This window comes from Saccostrea echinata, unplaced genomic scaffold, assembly GCF_033153115.1.
Source record: "Saccostrea echinata isolate AGI-Se365-2 ecotype Australia unplaced genomic scaffold, CSIRO_AGI_Sech_v1 ptg000006l, whole genome shotgun sequence".
NCBI lineage: Eukaryota > Metazoa > Mollusca > Bivalvia > Ostreida > Ostreidae > Saccostrea > Saccostrea echinata.
The window spans coordinates 7,109,424-7,121,578 of NW_026889755.1; the positions used below are offsets into that span (position 1 = coordinate 7,109,424).

The 12,155-nt window shown below is 31.3% G+C and overlaps 2 protein-coding genes across 2 annotated transcripts in view; both read right to left on the reverse strand.

Moving 5' to 3' along the window:
• Nucleotides 1-12,155, reverse strand: part of LOC133180318 (fibrinogen-like protein 1) — a 43,179-nt gene that overhangs the window by 3,197 nt on the left and 27,827 nt on the right. Inside the window, exons 5-6 of the mRNA XM_061314865.1 lie at nt 2,935-3,113; nt 1,686-1,816 (exon numbers count right to left, since the gene is read on the reverse strand). Coding sequence (XP_061170849.1) covers nt 1,686-1,816; nt 2,935-3,113 — 310 coding nt within the window. The remainder of the gene's footprint in view (nt 1-1,685; nt 1,817-2,934; nt 3,114-12,155) is intronic.
• On the reverse strand, nt 7,021-10,151 carry LOC133180472 (uncharacterized). The gene is made up of 2 exons (XM_061314986.1): nt 10,093-10,151; nt 7,021-8,490 (listed from the first exon to the last, which is right to left on the reverse strand). The coding sequence occupies exons 1-2, from the start codon at nt 10,128-10,130 to the stop codon at nt 8,058-8,060; spliced, it is 471 nt and encodes a 156-aa protein (XP_061170970.1). The 5' UTR covers nt 10,131-10,151; the 3' UTR covers nt 7,021-8,057.

A 12,155-nucleotide genomic window follows, 5' to 3' on the forward strand; every position in this document is an offset into this window, starting at 1 on the left:
ATACATGAAATTACGTCCCCACGAACCCGTGAATTTAAGTAATCCACGAAAATTGGTTTCCACGAATTATGATTCCACGGTAATATATATAATTCTTGTAGCCAGCATACTACAACATCAATCTGAAAGAAAATATTTTAGAGACTGCTTATCTAATGCCGATCAATGTAAAATCTATGATTTGAGTTGAATCATTCCTTATGAAAATCACATTTTCCTCATATAAGCATCGAATTAATTTCTGAAAAATTCACTTTATGCTTCAATCTTTTTCCATTTGAATTGAACGCTGTTGATGAAAAAAATTAATGTTTGGATTTTAAAAATTTTATGTATGTATTTTTTGGGGGGTGGGGGGATAGGGTCAGTAGACCCTAACCTGATTGGTGCAATCATAATTTGGTGCATTTAAGTCTTGAGAACAACAAGTATTACCTTAAATCATGAATATGCGTCCACATAAATAAGCTAACATTAAGCAGTGTGAAAGGTGCTTCAGTCATTCTACAAGAACATGACCATTTCAGATTTTTTTTATGTTGCTTACAAATTTGTAATATCACAACTAGAAATTTAAAGATCAATTTCAACTCTAAGACTTAACATACACACATAGTTTTGTGAATATTTACCGATAAATATGCAGTTAAAGTTTTGATATGGATATAATGTAATGTTGAAAAACGTATTCCACTGCAAATCTTAATGTTGCTTCATTTATTTACAAATTTCAAGATGAAATTTTCACCCGTATAAGCGTTCGAATAGATTGTAACGAATGTTAAAGAGAGTTGTTTATCCTATATAAAAAGAGATCAAACCACTTCTCGCAAAGAAATGCATGGATCTTCTTTCATGCAAAATTATAGCATGTAGCTAAAAATCGATTAACTTCTGTAACGTTTTTGTTTTAAATTTCACGCACAGAATGCAGATTTCAAAAAGAACTGAAACTTATCTGAAAGTGACCACGGAACCTAATATCATCGATTCTAGTTGTGAGTCAGCTATTTTAGTCGATTACATTTTTGACATAAAATATATTAGACAAAAACAGTTATTTAAGATATAAAGATTTTCATTATTTAAGGAGCAAAATGCTTCATACTTTTGTTAAATATCCTAAAACAAACTTTAATTTTAACTATTGCCGAGAATTTTAACTTTTATTGCTGGGAATTGCATGAATTTCCTTAACGATTAACTTCGTAACGATATTTTTACCGAAATCTTAACTTAATTTCGGACTCATGCGAGAATTCATGAATCATACTTTAGCGTTCTATACTGAACATCAGAAACGAAAAATTGGTCAAATTCAGCTTTATTAAAATAATAAAAAGACTTGTAAAAGCATTAACTTCCGTAACATTACCTTATAAAATCACTGGTATATCAAAATTGTTGTAAAAAGTTAACGATTTCAGATTTGAGGACAATTCTTTTTTTTTTTTTTTTCAAGTTCACTGATATGTCCTTTAGAGAAATATGATGTTCATTTTGCTATATGAAACAATTATTTTTTTCATGTTTTATACCCTGAATTGGCCCATTTATCGTAGAATGACTGGCTTACATTACATGGAAGTATTGGAACCTCACACTAGAACTATTAATTATAATGTTTTGCTTTTTTGATTAAACGAAAGTTTTAATAAATTGAAAGTTTTAAATGATATATTTACTGTCCAGCCACCGCCGTCAGTCACCATTTCACAAAAGACGGTCACGTGACCCAAAACTGGGATGCGTATTCCGTATAATCCGCTTGATAATTCTGATGATAATTGACTGCAGTCGTTTGGATAATTTACATCTAAAAGTGGAGGAAAACATTGATTTCATATCAATTTAATGGAAAGAGAAATTTTGAGAAAAGATTATATGCAAAGACAGGCAAGTAGTTCCGGGGTGTGGGGAGTGGGGGGTGTGGTGGGGAGTTTCCAAACATAACTTTATACTGTTGAAAATATTCATTGAAAAGCTGGTTGCCCCCTACCCCCGCTTTTGTCACGGTAAATTAAGTCATGGTGTAATGTGACAATGCATTAAAAAGGTTGTAAAAAAAGTTGGAAACCCCCCCCCCCCCCCCCCAAAGTGCAAGAACTAGCTCTTTCCCATAGTAAAGTACCTGTATTTTGACACTGTCCCAAAAAATTCCCAGACGATAGATTTTCCCCAAACTTGACATGTACACTGAAGTCAATGTGAGTTACATATGATATAAAAATAAAAAAATTATTATAGTTTTTAAACAATAAAAGCCAAGTCGGCTCCCTTGAATGATTCAGTGTACTGTTTGCGATATATGTATACATAATATGCATAGTATATGTAAGGTATGATTTAAGATTTGACGATGAACACAGTATAGAGAGAGAGAGAGAGGGGGGGGAGATTATGATATATAAGGTTAAAAATACATTATTAGAGGAATGATGGATTGAGATACATCGAAACATTAAGACAATCATATAACAACGTACCTTTGACACAGTATGTTATATTGCTTGAGAGTGTCAGACATTTTTCATTGGGTAAACAAAGCTGGCAATCAACGTTGCCAATCCCCATCTGAGAGAATTAATGAAATAAATGAATAAATAAATAAATAAATATTTTTTTCCCGGTTTACATGATAGAAATGCTTTTTTTTATTAAAAGTTTTTATTAAAACCAATAAACATGAGAAAAACACTTTATTATGTACCTAATTGTATGTAAAACATAGTTACAGTGAACACGCATATAATGAATTCACTCTTACAGCAGAAGGATTTACATACCCTGTAGAATTTGAACCTATTCTGAATTTATAGGTTTTAAACATGTTTACAAGAATTAAAATTTCTTTGTCCCTTACACTTCACCTCAATGCTGTTTTATTGTATATTATGTTGATTTTTTTATTCAATGAAAAATTTTTCTTTTTACTCCAAAGATTATATAAATTACTTACTTGATCCAGTTTTATTCTAACATACGCTACAGAGGGACTTGTTTCCTCTAACGATGACACGATTTCACACAGTAGGTTCTTCCTCATGTAGTTTACACCTCTACAAAGCCCTGCTCTCGCCAGACACTCGTTAATACATTGTTGTTGTCCGATTGTTCGAATCAAAGAGACAACAGGACCTACATATCTCTCTCCATGTATTACATCAAATCTATAACCCTTGTAGAAAAGCAGGATACTTAACATAAGAAAAGCAATCACATCCATAGTGATCGGCGCTTATTCACAAGTTTATTTTCATTCACTGAATGTTTTTCTTTTTATTTTCAGCATGTAAGAAAATTAATTCCTTTAATAAATTGATTAATTATAAGCTACCTGTATTTTGAAATATTTTTAAAGTTATCGATAAGAAAGATTTCTTAAGAAGTGAACTTTGTATCAATATGTAAGGTACAAATACACCATGGCCTGATAATAATTGTTGTTTTCAAATAAAGAAAGGTCAGCCATAACCCTTTTAGAAAAGCACAGTACTCAATGTAAGAATAATATCCATATCCATAGTATTTGACTTTTATTCTAAGAATGGGGTGATAATAAGAGTTTTAATCGAATAATGGAAAGTTTTCGCTGTTTATGTAAATTATATTCCGCTAATTGGTCAAATCTATAAATAAAAGTTGTTTAATGAATAATATCAAACATTGAAAAACCTTGAAACACATACTAAATAAATAATCAAATGATAAATAATCATTATTAGATCTGGTTTTGTTTTTCCTTTTGCCAATTCCTAATGCAAAGCAACCAATGTTTGCTCTAGATTATTGACATTTGGAAAATATTTTGTCTTTTTTTTCTTGTAGATATCATTGATATATAGATTGATCCATCCTCTATTTCTTACTACACGCGACTAATAATTCATTTACACCAACCATGATTCTCATTATACAGCATAATCAAAACCCTAAATATAGTCTAAGGAGTATGAGTGTTTTTTTTAAATTAGAAAAATCATGTATCATAAAAAAATGTGCTTAAAAATGATAAACATGTGTCCAGAAAATGCTTCAATTACATTAATTTCTAAACATTTATAGTTTCGAATTTCCGCGAATCTTCGTATCTAAATAAAACTGGTTTTTCATGCGCTCAGTATAAATGCATTTACAGGGGAAATTTCGATTAACAGGTATAGACGATTTCAACAAAATATGGAAGACAAGAACGATAACCGTGAACTGCTATAAATACACCGAATAAAAAGTGCTAATCCTTCTGACCAATCAGATAACCGCATTTAGACAAACCCATCAGATAATAAATAAAACACGTGGTTTTAAACTTTTTTGCTCAAAAGACTTTTTAGAACAAACTTTTTGTAAACTTTATGCATATTTAGAAATGATACAACATAACTGACAATTCTACCGTGAACAAACACGACTTGAAAGCTTAGAATAAATTCTTAAGTGGGATTAAAATCTGTCATTACAAGGTAGCTATCCCAAAAGTTTAACTTGTGTTAAATTTGATATAAATACGGCAGATTTTCAGTTTTTAGAGGCTGGCTATTCTCCATTGAGAAGTTGATGGCTCGTTTAATATTCCCCCTCAACTTCTCTTCGAAAGGCCTAATAAAAGCAGTTCAGAAATTGACTAAATGAAGAACCAAACCGGGTCCCACTTCGATCGATGTTTTAGGTCTGATGCGATATCATAGACGTAGTCTGGTTGCACAGTTGTTATTTTGCCATAGAAATGCGAATATATTACCAATTCCGCTGACTTAAAACACGTTTTTAATGATAGAACACTTATTTTGCGATATCTGTGTTGCCGGATTCGTTTATTCATTCAAAAGTGCGTTTGAACCCGGGTTGACCTCTAAGAAAGTCTAAAACTATTTCTCCCGATAACTATCTAACACGGGAACATTTTATCCAATTTATCAGGTTTCACACTTTTTAGAGGTCAACCGCGGTTTTGAATGAATAAACGAATCCGGTGACACAGATATCGCAAGTAAGTGTTCTACCTTGATAAATGTTTTTTTAAGTCAGCAAAATCGGTAGTTTTAATCGCATTTCCAATGCAAAACAACATCTGTGCATCCAAAATATGTCTATTATAATGCATCAATCCTAAAACATCGATCGAAGTGGGACCAAGTTTGGTTCTTCATTTAGTCAATTTCTGAACTGCTTTTATTAGGCCTTTCGTAGAGAAGTTGAGGGGGAGTATTAAAAATTGCCATCAACTTCTCAAAAGAGAATAGAGCCTGGCATTAATGTGTTTTCGTATGGGAATATATTTAATATTTTAATTATTTCCTGGGTGTTTATTACAAAACCGTCCAGTTTCTGGTATGCGTGGTAAGTTATGGTGAAAAAGCATTAATCTACATTCCCTCTTCTCTACGTTTTGCACCTTTTCTTGTGTCCATTTACAGTGTTTATAACATTGTATTCAGCGCTCATGAAACCCGTGATATTTTATAACTACATGTAGTCTATACGATAAACACGTGTATGCAGTTGGCCAACACAGTGTACCCATGAAAACTACGCGATATCGATGAAAATCGGACAGCTAAGCAAATTTATTGTTACCGACATAGGGTATGATCTGCAAATGTTATAATTATTATTGATAATAATTTGACGTTGTGATCTATACCTCCGTAAACAATCGCATTGTTACATGCATTAATGTTTTTTTTTAAGATGAAAATGTCAAGTTTGTTCACGGTAAATATGTGGGGAATACCTTATTCTTCCAAACCTTTCATCTTACTTCTAAAGATTTTTTGCCAAAAAAATCTTTTTGAAGAAAAAAACCCCAAAAGCACGTGTTCTCTTTTTGTTCCATTGAATTGTTTTAGGATGTGGTAAAATGTTGTTGTCTGATTGGACAGAAAAATATTTACGTGTATAAGATGTATATTTATAACGACTTTCAGTTATCGTTCTTGACTTCCATATTTTGAAATCGTCCAGACCTGATTAATGCGAGATTCGTTACGAAAAGTCGGAGGTTGTTTCGTGTCTTTGGTTTTCCCTGCCCGCCCAGCCCTTTTCATTGTTTATTTTTTAAAATTTATACAATTGATTTGTGCTATATTCAACAAAAATGCGATTTGTAACGAACGCATAGATCCTATAGAATATTCTTTTTTTTTTTTGTTTTTTCAATAAATTACTCAAGAAAATATTTATTTTCGGAGGAATGAAACGAGGGAGAAAATAAATGAAAATTCAATAAGCATTCCATTACTTTTTCTTTCAGCTTGAATCAATCCTTCCATAAGACATATATCATGAAAATAGCATCATGTTCTTAGCTAGGTTAATACAATCCTCTGTGCCTTTACATTAAATATGAAGATAACAATAATCAAGCTCAAACGTCCAATGAAACCATACAAAGAGCAAGCCCCTACGCCAATTAACTGACCAAACCCCATTGTCCCATTCCAACATCAAATAAATTAGAGACTTTATGCTTTCATTTCCGATATAAAAAAAATGTTTTTTTTCCTGGGAGTCCAGGTATTAAAAACCAGACTTTGTTAAATTGTAATATTCTTGAATTTTGCCAGGTCACACCCGCCGTGCACTCCTTGTCATGACGGGGAAAACAGAAATTCCGTAGACGATTCAGAGTGAGAACATTTGCATAACAATTTGAAAAATAAGTAAGTCAACATTGACTTAATGTGAGGTGTAAAATTTCATGGTATTATATGAAAAATATTTTATAGACCTGTAATCGTCATCTACAGATACATTGTAGGTCTACTCAAGCAAAGACTTAGACAAGAAAAATAGGTATTATATATATATATATATATATATATATATATATATATATATATATATATATATATATATATATATATATATATATATATATATAAATAAATATATATATATATATATATATATATATATATATATATATATATATATATATATATATATATATATATATATATTTATGATTTTTAAAGTTAAATACATTTCACTTTTCACACGTGAATAAGAAAAAAAGTATACATTTCTTTTGCTTTTACTTAGGTAACACTGAAGATAGTGAGCAAGCATCACTAGGCGTATCCTTTTATATAAAAAATGATAACTAGAGTGTTCCGTTGAACGCATGTGTCGCCTGCTTTGCAGCTTCATTAAAGATGTAAATAGATCTAACAGTGGTCAGCTATTTATTAACTACTACAATGTAACATTATAGTTCATGAATTTGCTTGCAAAGTACAAAAAGTCCACAGATAGTATAAGACTGAGATAGCATCTGTCAATTAAAGAAAATGTAGTTTCCCAACCCCCAAATGAAAAAATTTAAATTATTAGAATCAATTATTTATCATTTTATTAATAAATGTTTCCCACAATCCTCCAAGATTCCAATCTGTCTTTACTGCATTGTCAGTCTACGCACTCCATTGGGGAATACGATCCCGATGTAATTTTATAGTGTTAAATATAAGTTTGTGTTGTAACTGAATATCTTATTGTTTCAAAGCACAGTATCGTGAGTTCATGAAGATGTATAAATGCTTGTTATCAAAAACCTTGCCTCTCAAAATTAAAAAAAGACAAATAAAAACTGTCCGGGGTATATTTTGCAAAGTAGGTCAAAGGTCAAAATAAAGTGGATTATAACGCTCGTATTTTTCATAACATTTTATGATAGTGCACATGCTAAATATCATAGACTTGCCTCTTAAATGTCAAAAATATTTGCTGTATATTGGCACTAGGAACCTTTTTTGAAGAGTAGGTCATAGGTCAAGAGCCATAAGGTTGGTAACCATGGTAATTTAAAAAAAAAAGCATAGTGCCAAGCAATACATGTGCAAAATATCAAATCCATACCAGTTCTTGAGTTCTCGAGATATAACGTGTGACATACGGACAGACGCCAGATAGAGTGATCCCTAAGTGTCGCTCTGCTCTGCAGGCGAAAAATAAAGTAATATTTTACAAACAGAAAGGTAGAAGTATATAGATAAAACTTTCCGAGTGTTAAGTTTTACACCAAAAAGTAAAGATTCCTATGGATTCCATAACAATTAATTTTCTGTTCTCCAAGCTGAATATGGTGGAGGTTGAATTGTTACAGGCTCATGAATATTCATGAGCAAATCATCAACTGGCACTGGTGCTGATGGTCTTGTTTGAGTCTGCGCATTCTCCAAAACTCGAGAGTGGGAGGTTCCTGTACTTGATGACGTCATGACATTACCGTTTTGATTAATCCGATTCACGTCATGTTTGGAACTATATTCGTGTAAGATTCTGAAGTATTCACCATCCGCACTCTGTAGAACTATAATCCCAGGGGTCAGCTCATGAGCGAACACTGGAGTCAAAGGATAAACATTTGGTTGTTTTTGTTGTGATTTTTCATCTTCGTCAGAGGTGCAGAGTTTGAATAATATGTAAAACAACAAAACAAATGCGAGAATCCCAACAAGCGTCATCGAGTATCCATAAAAAGATTCCCTGTTTAGAGAAATGATTCATAATGACATAATGGATATATATGTACGTAAGTATATATCAAATAAAAACGGTCAAAATACTTAAGGGAAATAAACAATCGTTAAGAATTTTAAGACCAAAAAAAAACAAAAAAAAAAAAAAAACAAAAAAAAAAAACAACAACAACAACAGCAACAACAACAACAACAAAAGAACAAAAACAAACCAGAAGTCTCTGACGAGACTGTAGCTCTACTGGTTGTATTTATAAAGGAAAATAAAAGTAGCACTTGGACTTGAAAATTTGCAACAGCAATAAATAGAATAATGATCCTTGGTTTAGTCTCTTCTGTGGCAAGATTTATTATTATATCAGACTAAAACTGTAGGAGGAGTAGCCTTTTAAAACAATTTTACAGAAATTTTGATTTAAGTAAACATGGCAACATCATTCAACAAAATCAAAAAACAATAACACCAATTATGTATCTCTGTAGTCTACTTGTATGCCACATTATACTGAAATCAGACAAAAAGTGTAGGAAGAGTAGTGTTTTGAAAGTATTTCAAGAAAATTTCTATTTTTAGTAACCATGGCAACACTGTTCATCGAAATCCGAAACTGGTACAGAGAATTATGTACCTTAGTGTAGTTTACTTGTATGCTAAGTAATACTAAAATCAGACCAAAACTGTAGGGGTAGCATTTTTAAGGTATTTCAAGGGAATTTCTATTTTTAGTAACCATGGCAACACCGTTAATTGAAATCAAAAACCGATATACAGAACTATGTATCTTATTATAGTCTACTTGTGTGCCAAGTTATATTGAAATCAGATCAAAACTGTAAGAGGAGTAGCATTTTGAAAGTATTTCACAGAAATTTCTATTTTTAGTAACCATGGCAACACCGTTCATCGAAATCAAAAACTGATATACAGAATTATGTAGCTTAGTGTAATCTACTTGTGTGCCAAGTTATATTGAAATCAGACCAAAACTGTAGGAGGAGTAGCATTTTGAAAAATTGTTTACAGACGGACGGGCAGACAGACAGACGGACGGACGACGGACACCTTACTATCGCATAAGCTCTTCTGGTCTCTGACCAGTAGAGCTAAAAACAAACAAAACAAGACAAAAATAAATAAATAAAAAACACTGGGAAAACAGAAAAAACCCACCAAAAAAAAAAACCAAACAAACAAACAAACAAAAAAAAAAAAATTAAAAAAAAAAAAAAAAAAAAAAAAACAAAAAACACACACACACACACATCTTTCAGCTTTTATTTACATGTAGGTGGGGATGCAAATTTTTTAGTTTAATTTAAATGCTTGTGAAAACCAATTTAACTTTATTTAAAAAAACAATTTTAACGAGATGCTGTTCATACTCTATGGGATTTATAAAGAAACTTCACTGTATGTCATGCACGCCCTTTGTATAATCAATAAATACTTTTAAAATAAGAAATATATACAAAGTACATAAAGATGTAAAAAAAAGTTCTTATCCCAAACAGAATTTACAATATACAGTATACAATTTGTTTAAATACCAGCATATTTTGCAATTACTGAAAGATATTTTTTCCTTGCCAAACTAATTAAGGAACTTACATATGAAAATCGTCCTCTATATATCCCTCAGTGTACATCCGGTCTGTTATTATCAGAAATCTACTAGAAAACAAGAGTTTATTGGAAATAGAATGCACACATGTATCACCAGGTAAATATTACGATTTAGCTAAGTGCATTCAATAAATAAAAATACAAGGTATCAATCATTGTTGATCAAAAATTGTTACTTTTGACCCTACGCAACCAAAATTCCATTGATAAGTTTCTAAGGGGAATGCCCACATCTACACATTTTCTGAACCGGAATTTTATGGAAGACATCATTCGAAGCTCGATTAATTTCAACAGACCAATAAAACCCTTAATTTAACAATCTTACAAATTAATCAGACGATAAGACTTAGTATATAAATGGGATATAAAACAGTAATGAAAAGAAAACTACAGTGAATAGATTGCATATGATTATAAAATAATTCTCTATACTAGCTTACCTGTGTCATTGTTGTACAGGAATCCCCTGGATTGAAGGAGGGGGATTAAGCCTACACCGGCTGTTACATTATATGACAATAGAACAGTACTGATCAAATGTTGGAGGCTTATTGTTCTTTTTTTGTGATCAATTGAGGTTTATCTGTGTTAAACTGCAGATGTCACTTAAAATAACGAAAGAGTGCAATTGTTTATCTTTGTTTCAATTTATTTAAGATTTTCAAACACAAATATTCTCTCTCCCCCCTCTCTCTCTCCAGAAAAATAGATAAACTTCCATAATGTTAATAAATGTTTACCTTTAAAGGAGGGCAAGTTAAGTTACACCCCCCCAATAAAAAAAACTCAGACCGTATATCGGCTTATTTTGCGCGCTGCGAAAGTTGGCTTATTTTATTGGCGGATCAGAAGAATTTACCCCCCCCCCCCCAAAAAAAAAGAAATAAAATAATTAATAAATCTCCAATATTCCCACCAAGTCTACGTTCAGTTGTATATAGAGAGTAAAAATTGAAAATCTGCCAAAAATACAAAGTGCCGATATTTAATCTTTAATTTTTTTGCATAAAACTCGCCAGATATTCCCGACACCAAAATAACCCAATACATGCTATGCAGAGACAAAATCACCCACTATATATATTTTCAATTAAGGGATAACTTTTTTGCTTTGTGATGTGTCAATCTGTTTGCTACTGTGATAATTTGCAAGGCATTTAGGCATAAAACTATCACGCGAGCAAACTTACTGATCATCATCATAAAAAAAAAACAAAAACAAACACACACACACACCCACACCAAATCACTTTTTTAATGAAAAAAAACAAACAAACAACAAACAAACAAACAGAAAAAAAGATTAATAGATAAATTTTAAAAAATCCTCACATTTACATTTTCCCCTGATCCTTGGTTCAATAAAAAAAAAAATATTTTTATGCGATAACGAGAAATTTTTGCAGGCCCCACCCAGTGTATTACTACATATAACTGAAGCAACACTGCGAGAAAGCTTGGAATCTTGTCACGTTCATGCTGCGCAAATCACTTTATAAGGGTATAAAGCTTTTACCATATGTATTAAAATTATTATCTCGGACAAAGCATTTAAAAATGTAAATATTTCTCTTTAAAGAATTTATTATACATCTTTGATACAATACATAATATGCACTAAATTCACTTGTGATTAAAGCACATCATTTCATGTCAATTTAAATTTAACATACGCATAAACGAAGTTAAATTACACAAATAAACAAATATTTTTTTGGAAATTGCCTTATATGGAATTTACAGCGCAATTGAATATGAAGATAACGGACAGTAACCAAGGTCAAAGGTCCATTGAAACAATACAAATTTGGAACAGATCAAACACGGACCTCTAATTTACAAAGCAAATCCTAATTAAAAGTTATTTAATTAAGTTTGACAAATTCTTATCTTTTCAATCAAAACCATAAAACCCTTATTTACTATATATGACAAACCCTTTGTAAAATGATTGTGCAAATGGTTTATTATTGAAATTTGTACACTCTTGAAAACCTTAAATTGCATTGTAAAAACTTAGAAAAAAATTTTTAATGAAAAACCAA